The 19,747-nt window shown below is 43.4% G+C and overlaps 1 protein-coding gene across 1 annotated transcript; it reads right to left on the reverse strand.

The window, feature by feature from the left end:
• Nucleotides 1-134: 134 nt before the first annotated feature.
• On the reverse strand, nt 135-18,444 carry LOC131232667 (proline--tRNA ligase, chloroplastic/mitochondrial-like). The gene is made up of 4 exons (XM_058229061.1): nt 18,346-18,444; nt 7,749-7,910; nt 6,499-6,697; nt 135-261 (listed from the first exon to the last, which is right to left on the reverse strand). Exons 1-3 carry the CDS (start codon nt 18,400-18,402, stop codon nt 6,560-6,562), a joined length of 357 nt encoding a protein of 118 aa, XP_058085044.1. The 5' UTR covers nt 18,403-18,444; the 3' UTR covers nt 135-261; nt 6,499-6,559.
• Between the last annotated feature and the right edge of the window lie 1,303 nt (nt 18,445-19,747).

Consider the following 19,747-nt stretch of genomic DNA (forward strand, 5'->3'; position numbering starts at 1 on the left):
CGACCAGCCAAACAAAAACTACAATTTTGGGAGGAACTTGATACTTCCAGCCATGGTAGCGAAGAGAGTCCACACGGGAAGAGCATGCAAGAAGACTGTAGAGGGATTTTACCGAAAATTTATCCTTTTTGTCCAACTATTGCAACTTCATCGGCTGAATTGCCCGTCATTAGGCATGTTTTTGGCCCAGGTGGCTGTTCAAAAGGGAAACATCTAATGGTTGCACTGGTCTCTTCCTTCACCTTCAACTCTTCAGCTTCGCTGTATTTAAAATAATGGTACACATACATGAAAAATAATAAAAATCAAGATATAATGTAAAATACATATTAGAATATGTTGATTAAATACCTCGCCGACCATGGACCTCTTGCCCATTTTCCTTGAGAGATCGCCTCCTTGAGCTCTTCGTATGAGCTTACATCAACAATGTTGCTGTAGGAGCTCCATGTTAGCAACGAAGCATGTACCCATTTCGGGTAGTGGAAAGAAGCATGCATTGGATTTTATGGAAACAGTTCAAGGCTTGGGACTTCATAAGTAGGAACCCAATAGCCGAAGAGAGATCTTTAGTTTGTATTCAGAGTTTACTAATTGAAGAAAAACCTGTAGTACATAAGGGGCACTAGCAGTTTAATGTCTGATATTCTCTCTCTATCCTTTTCTTTTATATCACATTCTCTGCCTTGAAATTGGGGATCTAGTTTTGCTGTTGATCCCCCAACCAGCTGAATATCCCCACTGTTGATGCAAAAATCTGGTTCAACCTCGCCGAGCTCTGAGCACTCCGAGCCCTATAAGCCTGCACAAGAGAAAGACAAAGGAGACCCTGGCTAGAGCAGGGGACCCTCTGATGCCAAAGTCAGGATAGGAATTTGGGTCTAAGTAGTGTGGGTAGGTTTCGGGTGAGAGATATTGCGTACCTTCCAATGTAGATGGGACTCTTATTTATAGTGAAGATAGGATAGTGTGGTCTGTAATTCCAGACACAATTTTAGCCATTACACGAGATGTCAGGGCGTGATGGATGTTGGCAGTTATGCAAGAATCACGTCGTAGGTGGTTACTCCTATCGTGTGTTACTGGGAGAGAATCTCGTACCTAACTAATCTTGTCGAGCCGAGCTGAGCTAACCGAGGCCGAGCCGAGCTGACCTGCCAAGGCTGAGTTGCTCTGCTGAGGCCGAACTAACCTGCCGAGGCTGAGTTGCTCTGCTGAGGCCGAACTAACCTGTCGATTTCGGGTAGACCTGTTGAGGCGGAGCTGAGCTGCCAAGGCCGAGTTGACCTGCCGAGGCCAAGCAGAGGTGCCGAGGCCAAGCTGATTTTGGCCGACATCTCTACCTTGGCCATTGAGAAGCTCATTAGTCATGACCGGCGCTGACCGACGTCATGTCCCACTGAGATGTCCGAGCCGACCTCTTCTCTTTAGTCAGTCCATTTTTACCGATAACAGTATGCCCCCTACTTTCGAGCTCGCGTAGTGGGCTTGGAAAGTAAGTTGGTTTTGTTAAGGTCGGACATTTTGGCCGAGTAGGAGCGTTGGAGTGAGCTCTTCCTTCTCAATTGATCTTGTTATTTGCTTTTGTTAAACATATGGGTTGGTTGCAATAACCCCTTCATGAGGAGTCAAGCAGTTTAGTTAGGAGGATTATTTCCTCTTTCATTAAGAGATCCTCATTGTAGATCGCGCGATCCGAGTAGCGTTACCAATTAGTGGTCCGACCTCTTCTTTAAGGGTCGGACGACTGGTGATGACTGTTTTTCCCTTACACTAAGAGAAGTCCTCAGTAATTCGTGTTGCTTAAATTGTAGAAAAAGAGATTTTCTTCCCGATCTGGGGAAGCTCTTCCATAGTAGAATTCATGATAAAAGACTTTCTTTCCCTTTAAAAAGGGAGGTCACCCTTGTCGAGTAGGTTAGTCAGTCGACGCGCTCCTGGTCGAAGGGCCTCTTGAGTCCCTAGGGAGTAGTAGACCTTCATGCGTTTGCCATCCCATGGGTAGGATAAGAGCCCCCCTTGTCTTCTAGTCGATACGTCGCTCAGTATTTGATGTCGAGGTCGGCGTTGGCCAATGAGCCTTATTGTCGAGGTTAACTGTTGAGGCCGAGCTGATCTGACTGAGGGTGAGCTGTCATGCTGAGGCCGAATTGACATGCCTAGGCCGAGCTGACCTGTCAAGGCTGAGCGGGCTTGTTGAGGCCAAGCTGAGCTGTCGAGGCTGAGCTAAGCTAACCGAGGTCGAGCTGACCTGTTGAGGTTGAGCTGCTCTGTTGAGGCCAAGCTGGCCTGCTAAGGCTGAGCTGAGCTGACATGTTGAGGCTGAGCCGAATTGACATGCCGAGGGCGAACTGACATGCCGAGGCCAAGCTAACCTGTCGAGGCTGAGCAAACCTGTTGAGGCCGAGTTGAGCTGACCTGTTGAGGCCAAGTTGACCTTATTAGGTCGAGCTGCTCTGCAGAGGCCAAGTTAAATTGTCGAGGCCGAGCTGAGCTGACCGAGGTCGAACTAACCTGTTAAGGTCGAGCTGCTCTGCTGAGGTGTAGATGGCCTGCTGAGGCTGAGCTGAGCTGACATGTCGAGGCCGAACTGACATGTCGAAGCCGAGGTAACCCTTAAAGACTGAGCAGGCCTGTTGAGGCCAAGCTGAACTGTCGAGGCTGAGTTGAGCTGACCGAGGTCGAACTAACCTGCTGAGGTCGAGTTGCTCTGCCGAGGCCAAGATGGCCTGCTGAGGCTAAGCTGAGTTGACATGTCGAGGTCAAATTAACAAGCCGAGGCTGAGCTAACCCTTAAAGATTGAGCGGGCCTATTAAGGCTAAGCTGAACTGTCGAGTCCGAGCTGACTGACTGAGGCCGAGCTGACCTACCGAGGCCGAACTGACCTGTTAAAGCCGAGCGGGCCTGTTGAGGCCGAGTTGACCTAATGAGGCTGAGCTGCTCCGCCGAGGCCAAGTTAAACTATCGAGGTTGAGCTGACCTGACTGAGGCCGAGCTGACCTGTCGAGGCCAAGCTGTCATGCCGACACAGAACTGACATGCCGAGGCCAAGCTGACCTGTCAAGGCTGATTGGGCCTATTGAGGCCAAACTGAGCTGCCGGGGCCGAACTAAGCTGCCCAAGGTCGAGCTGCTCTGTTGAGGCCAAGCTGAGCTGACCGAGGTCGAACTAACCTGTTGACGTCGAGCTGCTCTGCTGAGGCTAAGCCGAGCTAACCCTTAAAGACTAAGCAGGCCTGTTGTGGCCAAGCTGACCTGACTGAGGTCGAGCTAACCTGCCGAGGCCGAATTGACCTGTTGAGGCCGAGTTGACCTAATGAGGCCGAGCTACTCCGCCGAGGCTAAGTTGAACTGTCGGGGCCAAGCTTACCTGCCGAGGCCAAGCTGTCATGCCGAGGCCGAGTTAATCTGTCAAGGCTGAGCGGACCTGTTGAGGCCAAGCTGAGCTGCCGAGGCCAAGCTGAACTATCCAGGCTGAGCTGAGTTGACTAAGGCCGAACTGTGCTGACCGAGTTCGACCAGACCTGTTAAGGCTGAGCTGCTCTACTGAGGCCAAGTTGGCCTACTAAGGGTGAGTTGAGCTGACATGTTGAGACCGAGTTGAGCTAACAGAGGCCGAGTTGACCTGATGAGGCCGAGCTGCTTTGCCGAGGCCAAGCTGAACTGCCGAGGCTGAGCTGACCTGACTGAGGCCGAGCTACACTGACTGAGGTCGACCAGATCTGTTGAGGCCGAGCTGCTCTGCCGAGGCCAAGTTGGCATGTTAAGGGTGAGCTAAGCTCATACGTCGATATCGAGTTGAGTTGACCGAGGCCGAGCTGACCTGTTGAGGCCGAGTTGACCTGATGAGGCCAAGTTACTCTGCCGAGGCCAAGTTACTCTGCAAAGGCCAAGCTGAATTGTCAAGGCCGGGCTGACCTAATTAAGGCCGATCTGACCTCCCGAGGCCGAACTGACATGTCGAGGCTGAGCTATCCTGTCAAGGCTGAGCGGGCCTGTTGAGGCCAAGCCGAACTGTCGAGAAAGAGCTCTAACTTGGCTGCAGCAAATGATTCTGGAAGAGCTTTGGCTTGGCTCCAGCAGATGCTTCAGTAAGAGCTCTGACGTGGCTACAGCAAAAGCTTCAGGAAGAGCTCTCGCTTAGTTGCAACAAATGCTCTAGGAAGAGAGGAAGAGCTCTAACTTGGCGACAGCAAATACTCCGACTTGGCCGAGCTAAGCTGTCGAGGCCGAGCTGAGCTGTCGAGGCTAAGCTAACCTGCCGAGGCCGAGCTGAGCTGTCGAGGAAGAGCTCTGACTTAGCCTCAGCAAATGCTTCAGGAAAAACTCTCGCTTAGCTGCAGCAAATGCTCTAGGAAGAGAGGAAGAGCTCTGACTTGACCGCAGCAGATGCTCTAGGAAGAGAGGAAGAACTCTCACTTGACTGCAGCAGATGCTCTAGGAAGAGAGGAAGAGCTCTGATTTGGCCGCAGCAAATGCTCTGACTTGGCCGAGCTGAGCTGTCGAGGCCGAGCTGAGTTGCCGAGGCCAAGCTAACCTGCTGAGGTCGAGTTGAGCTGTCGAGGAAGAGCTCTGACTTGGCCACAACAAATATTTCAGGAGGACCTCTCGCTAGGATGCAACAATGACATCTAAAGCTTTCTTCTTTGCTTTCGTCATTGCGGTTTTTTGGTAGAGCAGGAACAGTCTTTTATTCCGTTTCCCACAGACGATGCCAAAATGTTGATGCAAAAATCTGGTTCACCCTCACCGAGCTTCGAGCACTCACTCCGAGCCCTATAAGCCTGCACAAGAGAAGGACAAAGGAGACCCTGGCTAGAGCAGGGGACCCTCCGATGCCAAAGTCAGGATAGGAATCTGGGTCTAAGTAGTGCGGGTAGGTTTCGCGTGAGAGATATTGCGTACCTTCCAATGTAGATGTGATTCTTATTTATAGTGAAGATAGGACAGTGTGGTCTATAATTCCAGGCACAATTTCAGCCATTACACAAGATGTCAGGGCGTGATAGATGCCGGCAGTTATGCAAGAATCACGTCATGGGTGGTTATTCCTATCGTGTGTTACTGGGAGAGAATCTCGTACCTAACTGATCTGGTCGAGCCGAGCCCAGCTGACTTGCCGAGGACTCACAGACCAGCCGAGCTGAGCTGACCTGCCGAGGTCGAGTTGCTTTGCCGAGGCCGAGTTGCTCTGCCGAGGTTGGGTAGACCTGTTGAGGCGGAGCTGAGCTGCCAAGGCTGAGCTGACCTGCCGAGGCCGAGCAGAGCTGGCGAGGCCGAACAGAGGTGCCGAGGCCAAGCTGGTTTTGGCCGACATCTCTACCTTGGCCATTGAGGAGCTCATTAGTCATGACTAGCGCTGGCCGACCTCATGTCCCGCTGAGATGTCCGAGCCGACCTCTTGTCTTTAGTCAGTCCATTTTTACCCATAACACCCACAAATAATTTTATCACTCATATGCACTTTCAAATTGCACTTGGATGTTCAATTAAACATTGTCGTAATTCAATTCAATTATTCAATATGACCAAACTGGAGTTGGCCCCAGTAATTCAGTATGAGAGTAAGCCTTGCAATTGCTATCATTAGAAGTCCAACTTGAAGTTCATATATTTGCAACTAGGCATTTGGTTGTCATTGTGATTTGAAAGGGTGCAAACAAGTCCACCACTCTGGTCATTTCCTCACTAATGAATTGAATAAATTGCAATTCAGTTCATTTGAGCATCCAAATACACAATTAGGGCAGAAAAGAATAGCCAAAGTGCCCATTTGTTTTTCCTTCCCATCAAATACCATGCCCTATTTAATAAAAATGGTATCGGCCAGTGTCTTCGATACTGACAAAATATGGTAAAGCAAGCTGAGATCAATACCATCACTATTTCAGAAACAATAGTGTTGCAATCATCAACAGTTCCATCTGAATAAAAGAGAAAAACTTCACATCAGTCACAAAGAAATTGGGAAGTGCGGCAGAAGTGCGGAGTGTTGTGAAAATGTGAGGGTTGAACATCAGGTGGACTTTTCTTTGAATAAACTCTTCTTTGTTTGGCCAATAAAGCAAGTCCTTTCAAATTCAATTAGGTGCTGATTCCCTAGCCAATTCACTGATTGAAGTCAAGGAATGGCTAATGTCTGTCAATAATGATTCTCCGCAAATGAATCCATTTTACGTTCAAATTCTTAGTAATCATTAGGGAAGATACCAAGAATCTCATTTATCCAAACCACTTCTCTGGAATCTTCTATCGAAGTGATTGAATCATCCATAATTGAACATGAATATACTTTTTGGGTTGGTTGTTTTTACCATTTAAAATTCTAACGGAGAAGCTCAGATTCCTTTTCATTTGTATTATAACAGAAGCAAATGTGGATTTTTAAGAGAATCGAGGGGAGAGGGGAGAGAGGAGCAGTTCAGTGTCCATCCAAGTATGAGCAAGAGCAAGTAATGCAGAACAGTGGATGCAAAGAATTAAGATGGGCGGTCATACCTATCTCGGAATGAAGAAGCCTGTTCCAAAAGGGCTGACTGGATATCTTCCAACCTTTCCTTCACTTGGGCCTGCAAAATTGAAGGTTCCATGGACACCCCAAAAACTTTTCCTTGCTTTCCAGGAACATCTCTCCTAGATATGAAACGGTCCCATTTGATACATCACGAGGTCCAATTTCAATCCTTAGGGGAACACCCTGAAGAATGATAGACATAAGAGTACAGCATTCAGATAATTTCCATTAATGCTAGAGTCTAGAAAAGCTCGTATATTTTTCAGTTGTTGCAGTTAAAAAGCTAACAGTTTGGATATTGCATGCTCTAGACCTTAACTGCTCAAAGATTTCCCCTTGCAGGTAGCACGTAGTAGTTTGCTAACATGCAACCTGCACATGACTTTGTTGGCATGTTAAGTGGTGTTTTTGGCGAAAAAAATGGGCAGATAGGCTCCTTGCAATTATGTACAGACAACCACTCGAGCATGTATTTGAGCACGGCCCTCTGTGTGCACGTGTGCGCGTGCATGCGTGCGTGCGTGCGTGCGTGCGTGCGTGTGTGTGTGTGTGCGTGTGTGTGTGTGTGAGACTTGTGTTCAGTGGTAATGCCTCTCAACTGCCTCTCCATAACCCATTGTTTGGGCTTGCCCTTTGGGATGTGAATGTGATACTTGGGTCCAGGGTAAAATACTGGGTGGGATTTTGTTGGCACGTTAGTGTTTTCAATGTGGGCCTCTACCATGGTTAGATGCCAAGATGATGTGGTGACAACAGCGGTGGCGATGATGGGAATCTTAGTGAGATCAACTTTCTGATACTGATGATAATGGTAGTGAGGGGAGCTCTAGCAACATGAACTTTGGGATGATGATAGTGGTGAAGGGAGTTCTAGCAACATCAAATTTCTGAAAGAGGAGGCTTGTATTAGCTCTGTTCACCCCCATTTAAAACTGATAACCGTGGTGGAAAGCTGGTATAGGCTCAAGCAACCAGCTCCTAGTGACTAGGATTGGAGACAGGGCTGTCAATGGGCTAAGTTGGGGCAAGTCCGACCCATTTAATTGGGCTATGCTCAAGCTTGACCCTTGGCATAAAATACATGCTCACGCTGGTCCCAAAGACAAATGGACTCAGGCTCAGGTGAAGCCTTAATAGAAAAGATTAGACAATAACGTGAGTCTATGTTGAAGTATTAATTAGTAAAACAAATAGCAAGATCCATTCTCAATAAACTAGAGTAGCAGGTACATACTTTCATCTCCCAGAAATTGAATTTCCACCCAGGTGTCCTCTGTTCTGAGTCATCCACTTTAACTTCCAGTCCTGCTGTTTTCAATATTTTCGCTACAGATGATACGGCATCCGGAACTAGTGCTTTTTCATCAGTTTTCTTCCAAATTGGTACTATTACCACCTGCAATATGTAATGGACAAGCCTACATAAGCCCATGGTCTCCTTATTGCAAGCTAATGAACAAGATTAAGGCAGGGAAAAAAAAATAGAGAAGAAAAACAAAAACAAAAACAAAAAGAGACAAGCATATATCAACTGAAACTAGAATGAGGAGCATTTTCTGTGCATTTTCGATGAATAAAGCACAGGAAGCAACATGTCCTCTATGCTAGTTCAGCTAAACTATAAAGATGACACGCAATAGCTAAAAAACTTTCGTATACAGTGTGCGAGAACAAAAAATATTTATTCTCAGGGTCAAGAATTCAGTGATCACAAATCAAACCAATTATTTGCTAAACATATATGGTGAGATTGCCTCAATCATATCAGTATATTATACATGCAGTACCTCTATACAGTTAAAATCAAACAGGTCCAGAGAAAAGTAAAGGACTTGCCACATATTCTTTAATAGCCACGAATGTGGAGAAAGAAAATTCCTAGTAAACCAATAATCAGTTAATAGATGATGTTGATATATGGGTAGTACCTCCATAATTTAAAAATCAGACCAGACAAGTCCGAAGAAAAGTAAAGGACTTGCCATTTTTCTGCAATAGCTATGAATGTGGAGAAAGAAAAATAATAATAATAAGGCTTTTTCCCCTAAATAGTAAATACACCCAGGGTATGGTGGGAGCCCCAAAATTACACCCCTTTTAAAAACTTATTTTTTTAACACCTGGTGGGTGTTTTCTGGTTTTTTTTGGGGGATGAAAATGCCCCTGCATCGAACTTTGAAATTGTAAAGGGGGGATGAAAATGCCCCTGCAACGAACCTTGAAATTGTAAAGGCGGTTTGTGTTGGGAAGCGCGGAAGGTGAGCCCTCAAGATCTGACGGTCTACACGATGTTTGGAACCTTTACAAAGCAGAAGAACGGTACTCCAACGGCCCGCCTATCTACTACTGGAGCAGATGGAACTATTCACACCTCTGATCCTACGGTATATAGTGGTCCCGGATTGCGATCTATGGATCAGATCGTCTCAAGGACAAGCTAAGATGGACAGACTCTCGTGCACAATGTTTCTCTCTCCGTATACTCTCAGTATTTTGTATTTCTACTTATGCGAGAGAGAGCGTATGCCTTTTTATGGGAAAGGAAGGGAGTTTGGATGAGACCATATCATCCGGTCTTATCCCTATCTCCTATCATAAATCAAATTCAATTTTGAATTTGAAATATAACAGAAAAGGAGAAAGGCCGGAAGATGCCTAAATATGTGGGACCCACCCACTAGTGATTGCTCACCAGTGGGCCCCACCGGCCTACGTCCAACATCTCCCACTCAATCACATTGTGGGATAGGCACATAAATTTGGCCATTTAACTCGCCTAATAACAATCAAAGATCAAACATCGCGATCAAAAGAATCAGAGGCGTGGGACCAGCTGGATCACCATAATCTTCTCACAGGTGCTTAAGTACTAAGTGACCACCTGACTAGTACTCAATAACCCAAGCTTTGCAATGCCTGTCCTAGTCCGCATGACCACATCGGATGGAGTTAACTCCCGACCTGGAGTACTCGGCCAACATACGCACTTATCCAACTTATCGAGTTATTCTGAAAACTTGATTTTTTACAAACTTCGAATAAAACCAATTCAAAGCAATACTTATATATATATGCTTTTTAAGAAAAATACTGTTTGCAAAAGTCTAATAAAAACAACTCGATACTGCCGGCGGATAAGTCTTCAAGTGCGTATTTATAGTTCTAAAAACTTGGTGTAGCTGTCACGGGATCTTCCCCATGCAGATGTGTAATTTGAAATTAATCAAGCTGCTTTCCTAGCGTAACTGAGTCTGGCCAATCAAGGACTTTTCGTCATCGTACACTAAAGTAGCAACACTCAATCTCATCCTCATATACATAAGAGGAGGGTAGCTCAGGACATAAAGAGTCACCTACGAGACTGGCTACTCGCACGTTGCAATGATTAGATCGAATCAAAGCAATCTGTAGGTAATAGGTCCCAGCACGTGGCTACAATCCACGTCGTAAAGTAGACAATACTAGGTGAATGTCGGGTCTACAATACGCAGGTCATTCTACATAAGGTACGACTCATCTCATAACCTCATAACCTGGCTTTAATTTCAGGCCATAACATTGATCGCATGTAACAGAATGGTGCGATTATGTTATTCGACTTTATCAGTCTCATCTTCAATCTTTACAAAATTGTAGGCGGATACGACTCACTCATATCCTCATCCTTTATTATTCATAACAAAGGGAAGTTCATACCTCAATGTATAAACATAGCCCCAAATGTACCTCTCTTGTACATTCAAGGTTGGTCAATCCTGTGCGAGTGGGTGACCGGCCTGCCAACAAATAATAGAAATCCTACATGATTTCAAGGTAAATGCTGATGATCTTCATACCTAGTTATATTAGTGTTCAATACTGAATAAAAATGAATATATTATTCATTAATGAAAGATCAAAGGTACTACAAAACAAGTATATCAGTCAAGTTTTCTTCAATCCCATCTGCCTGACGTGAACTTGAAATAGATCTCTAGCTATAGGTTTTGTCATGGGATCTGCCAACATCTCCTTAGTAGGAATGTAGCTGAGGGCGACCTTCTTATCTCTCACTTGATCACGGACGTAATGATACTTGATCTCAATGTGCTTAGATTTCTGGTGGTGTTTAGGGTCCTTAGCCAAGTCAATGGCAGAAGTAATGTCTATCTTTAGCGATATAGGCTGACGAACACTCGGTACAACACCCAGACTCAATAGAAATCTGCGAACCCATATACACTCCTGAACTGCAGCACAACATGCAATGTATTCGGCCTCCATAGATGAAAGAGCTGTGGATGTCTGTTTCTTACTCGACCATGAGATAGCTCCTCCTCCGAGTAAGAATACATATCCTGAAGTAGACTTTCCCTCGTCGGCGTCATTACCCCAAGCAGCATCTGAATATCCTTTGAGCTCGAGGCTTGTGCCTTCATAACACAACATTAGGTCTTTTGTTCCTCTGAGATAGCGGAATATACGTTTGACGGCTTGCCAATGAGACTGTCCCGGGTTACTCTGATAACGGCTGACTATGCCAACTACATAGCTAATATCCGGTCTGGTGCAAAGCATAGCATACATTAAGCTCCCTACTGCGCTTGCATAAGGTACTGAGGACATAGCCAATTTCTCGGCTTCAGTCTGGGGACACGATTTCCTGTCTAGCTTGGTAGCTTTATCCATAGGGGTTTCAACAGCTTTTGAATTTTTCATCCTGAACCGCTCTAAGATCTTTTGTATATAGGTTGCTTGAGACAAGCCTAAAAATTTCTTAAGGCGATCCCTGATGATTTTTACCCCAAGAATAAAGTTGGCTTCACCGAGGTCTTTCATCTCAAAGTTCGAGAATAGCCAATCTTTAGTCAATATCAACAATTGCATGTCATTACCAGCTAACAGGATATCGTCTACATATAGAGATAATATCAGAAAAGATCTTCCAGACCATTTCATGTATACACAATGATCTTCTTCACTCATCGTGAATCCAAAAGTGGTGATGGCCAAGTGGAACCTCATGTACCACTGTCTTGAAGATTGATTCAACCCATAAATAGATTTTAACAACTTGCAGACTTTCTTTGGATGTTTTTTGTCCACATAACCCATGGGTTGTTGCATGTATATCTCTTCATCCAAGTCACCATTTAAGAATGCGATCTTTACATCCATCTGATATAACTCTAAGTTTAAACTTGCGACAATGGACAAGATCATGCGGATTGAGGAGAACTTTGCAACAGGTGAAAAGGTCTCCTCGTAATCAATGCCTTCTTGCTGTGTAAAACCTTTAGCAACTAATCGTGCTTTATACTTGTCCACTGTACCATCTGCATTTCTTTTGATCTTAAGTACCCATTTATTACCTATCGCTTTGCGATTGGAAGGCAAATCAACAAGTTTCTAGACTTTATTCTTTTCCATGGAGGCGATCTCTTCGTCCATAGCATTTACCCAATCGGCCAAGTTAGAAGATAATAATGCATCCTGATATGAATCAGGTTCATCATCATCAACTGCAACGTAAGAGAATGTTTGCCCCTTAATATCGAAGTATCTTCGGGGAATCAATCCTCTTTCGCTTCGACATAACTCAGGAGCCTGCTGAGATGTCCTCCCACTGTCCTGGTGAACTATAGGAGCATCTTCATCTTGAGGAGCAAAACTCCCATTCTCCTGAGATATATCGGGTATTTCAAAAAGTTCTATTAGAACCTTTTGCTTCATTTGGCTTGGGTATCTATCTTCAACGAAGGTCACGTCTCGGGATTCTATCTCAATCCATCGTCCATGGTCCTCATAAACTAGAACGTATCCCTTTGAATGCATAGGGTACCTAATGAACACGCATTCAATGGTTTTACTATCAAGTTTACCTCTATGTTGAGTAAGTAGCAAAACATATGCCAATGATCCCCAAGGGCATATGTGGGTTAAAGAAGGAGGCCTCCTAGACCACATCTCATATGGAGTCTTAGGAATGGATTTGGATGGGACTCTATTAAGGACGCGGACGTTAACAGTATCTCCCCAGAATATGGTAGAGAGATTGACTTGTGCCATCATCGATCTAACCATGTCCAATAGTGTCATATTCCTTCTCTCTGCAACACCGTTTTGTTGTGGAGTGTAAGCCATTGTGTACTGCCGAACAATTCCAACGTTTTCACAATATGATTTAAACGTTTCAGATGTATACTCGCCACCTCTATTAGATCGAAGGGTTTTAATCTTTTTCTCAAGCTGATTTTCCACTTCAGCTTTATATTTAAGAAAACAATTAAAAACCTCAGATTTGTGTGAGATGAGATACACATATCCATAGCGCGAGTAATCGTCAATGAAAGTGACAAAGTATTGACATCCGTTTCTGGCATGTACATTAAAGGGTCCACAGATATCTGAATGGATTATCTCTAGTGTGCCCTTAGACCTAGCCGCTTTGGAAAATGGTTTCTTCGATGTCTTTCCGGACACACAATGTTCACAAAATAGCAAATCAACTTTGGATAAGGAGTCTAACAGACCAAAACGTACTAGTCTTGTCATACGATCCTTTCCGATGTGACCTAACCTCGCGTGCCATTTTTGAGATTCAGATACTACATTTTTATTCGACATAGTAGATAAAGCAAGATGGGCATTATCACAATCTACGTCTAGAATAAATAAATCTGAAATTAAATTTCCCTATGCAAAGATGGGGTTATTTTGTCTCAAAGAAACTCTAGTCCCAGAAAATCGAATATCGAAACCATCAAATAATAACCTAGAAAAAGAAATTAAATTCCGACGCATCCCCGGTGCAAAAAGAGTATCACGAAGGATTATTGTTTGCCCTATGCGCGTACGGAGATGGAGAACGCCAATCCCTAGTACGTCTTCAACAGCGTTATTGCCCATGTACAGCTTGAAACTTCCTTTGGCTACAGGCTAGAATTCCTTGAGTCCTCGACGACTCTGTGTCACGTGCTTTGTTGCGCCTGAATCTAAAATCCACTCGTTAGATATAGTATCAACGGAAAGGATTTCAGAACAAACGCCTACATACAAAGTCTTTTGTGACTGAGAAATGTGGGCACACTGCCGAGCATAATGGCCGAAATTTTCACAGACAAAGTAGATTATTTTTGTCTTTTTCTGCTTCTTCTTTCCATTCCCCTTCTTGAGATTTGGAGGAGGTGCTGTGGTCTTCTGTTCTTGATTATTCTTCTTCGCCTTCTTGCGAGCTTTGAACCGTTTTTTGTTAGCTTTTCGCTTATGGGTCTCTGCTACAAAAGCCTTGGCCGAACCTGGCTGAATTGCATTCATTTCAACCTCACGTACTAAGTGGCCACAAAAGTCTCTGAACGTAGTGATAGAATCAATATGGTTCAGAATTCTTTTGATTTGGGCCCAAGATTCAGGCAAGGAATGGTGCATGACTATAATCTTCTGATTTTCAGTCAATTTGCACCCAACATTCCTAAGGGCACCTATCATTTGCTCCATCTTACGAATATGATCTTTGATGGGGCAGCTGACAGGCATCCTGTACTCCTGGAATTTCAATTTCATTGCCCTAACTCTTGCATCTGACTTCTGCTCATAGGCATCTGTCAGTGCTTCCCAGATTCCCTTAGCGGTATCATGCACTTCATACGTAGGTATGAGTTCTTTGTGCATAGTGCTAAGAAGGACATTACGGGCTGAACGATTTTATTTTCGCCACTTATTATAGCGAGTCATCGCAATCCTATGTTCTTGTAAATTTCCGTTTTCAGCCAGGATGAGTTCCTCTTGAACTACATTGAGTGTGTGAGATATGTCATCCTCGTCCAGAAGGCATCGCACTGCTCGGGACCAGTCTTCGTAGTTGTTGTCGTCAAAATGTTGTCCTTTTAGTTGTTCAGCGATTAACGCTTCGGTAGCTATCTTTACATTGCATGAGTGTCACTACTTAGCTATGATCTAAGGTATTGACACTAATCATCAGCATTTCTACGTGTTATATAAAATTTCAAAGTATAAAAGCAGTTAATACATCTTAATGAGATCTGAAAGTCCACATACCCGAATGGGGGGTGTAGAACAATCAAGTTCTCTAATTAAGATGAGATTTAATGCTTTTATAAGAATAAATTTATATAACGTACAACCTTCCATTACATGGTTGCATGCATCATTTGGTATAGGAGAATAAACTCCCACTCAGGTTATGCTCAACCTTTATTTGTGTATAGGGAGTACCTAAGTACTAAGTTTTTTCTATATTTTCCAATGAAAAATAAGGGGGCTTAGATCTAAACACATCAAGCCGAATATTTTCATGCATATTAACATCATCATCAGAAAGGAAAAATTAAGTGCTTAGATATAAAGAGAGTACAATCTTCACCTGTGATCATGACTATTAGTGATGGATCCAATCATTACCGATAATGATCATTGTTGATGATGGATCCTTTCATCAACATTGATCATCATAGTTAATGATCGTTTCGATTACTAATTAGCTTTAGATCAACAGTGAAGAAGATATAATAAAAGAAACAACATTATTTTGATATGAGTCCATCATCCTTCAACAGATCTACACATATGTATACGTGCTAACATGTGTACAAAAGCCATGTGTACAGAAGCCAAAAATGAGTTCAAAACAACATGTGTACTAAAGCCATGTGTACAAAAGCCATGGTAACTTCTGCTAAACACGTGTACAACACGTGTACATCAGTCAACACGTGTACACATGTGTATAACAGAAGCTATGACCCAATATAATATGTGTGCACTTGCAGATAAGCCAACACGTACACACACGTTTACAGTAGCTAACACGTGTACTTGCATATTAGCCAACACTTGTACACACGTGTACAGTAGCTAACACGTGTACAGTAGCTAACACATGTACTTTCAGATTAGCCAACACGTGTACACACGTGTACAGTAGCTAACACGTGTACAATAGCTAATGCTTGTACAGCCAACATGTGTACCGTGTGTACAGATTAGCTATTGCATGTACTATTGCATGTACAGCCAACATGTGTACCATGTGTACAGAACAACACATATATAGAATAACATGTGTATCTTTTGACCGTTATGATACAACTTATACCATGTGATCAGACCTACATATGTTGCTGACGTTAATATAGCTGGTGTGATTGAACAGTAGCCAATCCATTTCTTCTTCATACGGCAGCTATATTTATGGCAGTGTATTTGAATACAACAACTAAATGGCTGGGTTTATTCACATCAGCCAATCCGCGGTAGCTATGCTTTTGTATCCTATCGGTTTGATCATGGTTCATGCATTAATATATATGTTTCTTTTAAAGACTCAAAAAGGACACGTTAATGTGCTATGATCATGGTCCATAGGGCCCACATTCACATGCACTTGTCTATGTGAATACACTTCAATGCACATATCAACGTGAATGGGCCATCTTATTTGGTGGGCCACCAACATGATGTTTTGGGTCTAATTGGATGGTCGGATTGGATACAATACATATCATGGTACATATCAAGTAACCCATGTAAATTCAACTTCTAACTTTGTCAACGTAAATAAAACACATAACGTGTCTTAGTTGTGTACGTCACTGATGTACACTAGCCAATCTGATTCCCAAGTGTGCAATCATTTATGGCATGCTGTACACCAGCTAATCACATTACGTGCACATGAGCCAACACACATACATGTACATCAGCCAATCACATGTGACACGTCAACCAACACACGTGACACGTGACACGTATATGTACAGAAGCCAACACAGGTGTATGTACATCAACCAATCATTCATGTATGGTGAGGTACGTCACCGGCTCTATATTGAGTGGGATAGTTCAATACAACAACAACTATTGCTGTATGTTATTTTGATGTACACGCATGTGGTATGACTGTGATGTACACGCATGTGGTATGATGCATAATGTGTATGGAAACTTAATCGGGCTTACAGGCATATGGCATACGTGTATACATTTATGCCGATTAGATTTAAAGCCAGGATACATGCATATACTACATGTATCCTCATGCGTGTTTCCAAAATCTATTCCACCGTACACATACTGATCCAATACCATTCGAAAGTCAAAGATTCCAATTCAAAAAAAAGGTTGGGTCACTTACCTTTTTAGATGAATATAATCGGAGATCCGCCGTTAAATATGCTTTGATACCACTGTTGGGAAGCGCGGAAGGTGAGCCCTCAAGATCTGACGGTCTACACGATGTTTGGAACCTTTACAAAGCAGAAGAATGGTACTCCAACGGCCCGCCTATCTACTACTGGAGCAGATGGAACTATTCACACCTCTGATCCTACGGTATATAGTGGTCCCGGATTGCGATCTATGGATCAGATCGTCTCAAGGACAAGTTAAGATGGATAGACTCTCGTGCACAATGTTTCTCTCTCCGTATACTCTCAGTATTTTGTATTTCTACTTATACGAGAGAGAGCGTATGCTTTTTTATGGGAAAGGAAGGGAGTTTGGATGAGACCATATCATCCGGTCTTATCCCTATCTCCTATCATAAATCAAATTCAATTTTGAATTTGAAATATAACAGAAAAGGAGAAAGGCCGGAAGATGCCTAAATATGTGGGACCCACCCACTAGTGATTGCTCACCAGTGGGCCCCACCGGCCTACGTCCAACAGTTTGCACACTGAGGTTCTCTGTGGGGCCCACCATGATGTATGATGTCCACCATTGAAATCTTCCCAAGGCCCACAGTGACGTTTTTGAGTCATCACTCCTGTTCATAAGGTCATAGATCTGGATGAAGGGAAAACACAAATATCAACTTGCTCCAAAATTTTTGTGGCCCCCAAGAAGTTTTCAACGGTAGGCGTTCAATCCCCACCGTATGGTCCACCCATGCTTTGGATCTGCCTCATTTTTTAGATCGCGCCCTAAAATTATTTGGCAAAACAGATGGATGGCATGGATAAGAACCCTAACAACAACGACGACAACAATAATAATAATAACTAGTTCACAGATTATATGGATAATTTGGTACAGTCATTATGTGCTCCTCATTTTGGGGTTCATGGACCTTGTGATAAGCCATTAGTTCCTAGTTTCTGTAAGAACTGAGATGCCAGCGTGAATGATCATTTTCTGCATTTGAGAAGTAAGCTATTGAGAGGTCTGGATCCATTGCACATGGAATGATCCTAGCAGAGTAAATTTTCTCACTTGAGTGGGGAAACTATTGAGAGGCCTAGATCCATTGCACATGGAGATGACCCTAAGAGACATTAAAGAAGAAATGGCTTCATAGAACTTCCTAATAGACTGACGAAACTGATATGCAAACACTTTCAAAAACCTCAAGGGGTCGAGATTGTCAAACTCAGCAGATACAATTAACCTGACAAATATAGACCTTAGTCCTAAACCACACATTAACAGTAATGGTAAATGCCCATTCACATGCTAGTTTATTTTTTACAAAATGAAAAAATATATTCCCGCATGTTTGTACATACTTGCATGTAAATAACCACCCAACTCCCAAACCTAACTGAAACTTGGAACTCAGAGCAAAAGGAGATGTTGTTAATGTATGGTTATTGAATACATTTGAATGTTCTCTAATTTGATAAATGAGAGAACCATGAAGCATGACATGTTCATCACTTCATAATCCAAGTGCCATTTGATAGAAGGGATGGTCCTCTAATTAAATTAACATCCACAAGATTTTGGGACATTAACCAACTATTTGTTCCTATGGCTAGCTAGTTAGCAGCAGTTATAGTAAAAGGTAAATGGTAAACCTAGAAAAGTAAAAATGGAGGTAGTTTAACACTTACCTGAATTGGTGCCATTTTGGGGGGCAACATCAAGCCAGTATCATCTCCATGAGTCATGATGATGCCACCAACAAAACAGGTGCTTACAGCCCATAACGTTTGCCATGTAAATAAACCAAAAACAATGAAGGCAAGGCTTTGGGGAGAATAATTCTCCTTTTCTTTTTCTGTATTTCAGACAACCCTAAAGGGTTGAGTATATAGAGTTTTATAACAACTATACAAGGTAAGATGATAAATACAAAATCTTCTATACATGGAATGTGGTCTGTCTAACATCCCTCCTCAAACTAATGCTTGTCATCAACAAGTAATAGTTTGCTAACTAGAAATGAGTGGCATGCAGACGTGGACTTCGTGAGAATTTCGGCAAGCTGATCATGGGATGCGACATGTGGTAGCGAAATGATCCGAGACTGCAACTTCTCGCTGATGAAGTGACAATCAACTTCAATATGCTTTGTCCATTCATGAAAAACCGAATTTGAGGCAATCTGAATGACACTCAGATTATCTACATGGAGTGGAGTAGGATCTTGCAGATGAATGCCCAAGTTAGAAAGAAGTCCACGTAACCAGATAATCTCACTACAAGCTGTTGACATTGCTCTATACTCGGCTTCCGTGGTTGATTTGGAAACAGTGGCCTGCTTCTTACATTTCCAAGAGATGAGAGAAGTGTCGAGAAAAACACAGTTGCCAGTGGTAGATCTGCGTGTGAGAGTACAACCGGCCTAGTTAGCATCTGAATAAGCACAAAGATTTAGAGGAGCCATGGAGGAGAAGAACAGAGATTGATCCAGAGTTCCACGTAGATACCGTAAGATGCGCAATACTGCAGTCATATGAAGGGTTGGAGGAGCAGAAACAATTTGGCTGATGTAAACGGGTATACTAATGGGCCCCACTTCCGTGTGATTCTTTCAGAATACCTGCGTTAGTCTGCGAAGGGATTGGAATGTTATAGCTGTGGTTATGCTCACAGCAATTTATATTCTACTAGGATTCTGAAAGTGTGGAGCTGTGTGAAGAGAGTTGTGATAGGTTTCAAACTCTCTTCACTAGCAACTATATAATAAGGCAGGCTTGGTCCCTGATCCTCTACTACCATAGAAGCTAATAGCCTCATCAGTTCTTCTAGAGCTGGGTATCAAATCTAGTCGGATCAGATTAGGTCCAACTCGATTCGGTCCGAAATTTACGTTGGCTAACCTGAAATCAATCCGATCGGGGACCGAGTCCAGTGCACCCGACTCGAACCGATACGATACATGTTTGGACTGACCCGAACCGAGTCCGATTTAGTCAGGGAAACCGAGTCGGATAGGTTTGGATATGGTTTGGATCGGGTTGGGTCTGTGGGTTAAACCATGAGGTATGTGTTATATTCAAACCGTCCATC

This window comes from Magnolia sinica, chromosome 18 (assembly GCF_029962835.1).
Source record: "Magnolia sinica isolate HGM2019 chromosome 18, MsV1, whole genome shotgun sequence".
In the NCBI taxonomy this organism is placed as follows: domain Eukaryota; kingdom Viridiplantae; phylum Streptophyta; class Magnoliopsida; order Magnoliales; family Magnoliaceae; genus Magnolia; species Magnolia sinica.

Coding starts and splice junctions, on each gene's coding strand:
- LOC131232667 (XM_058229061.1), bottom strand. CDS start 18,402: ATGACTCATGGAGATGATACTGGCTTGATGTTGCCCCCCAAAATGGCA. Junction 7,911..18,345: donor CCAAAATGGCACCAATTCAG/GTAAGTGTTAAA, acceptor TACATATTGCAG/GTGGTAATAGTACCAATTTG. Junction 6,698..7,748: donor TCAATTTCTGGGAGATGAAA/GTATGTACCTGC, acceptor ATCATTCTTCAG/GGTGTTCCCCTAAGGATTGA.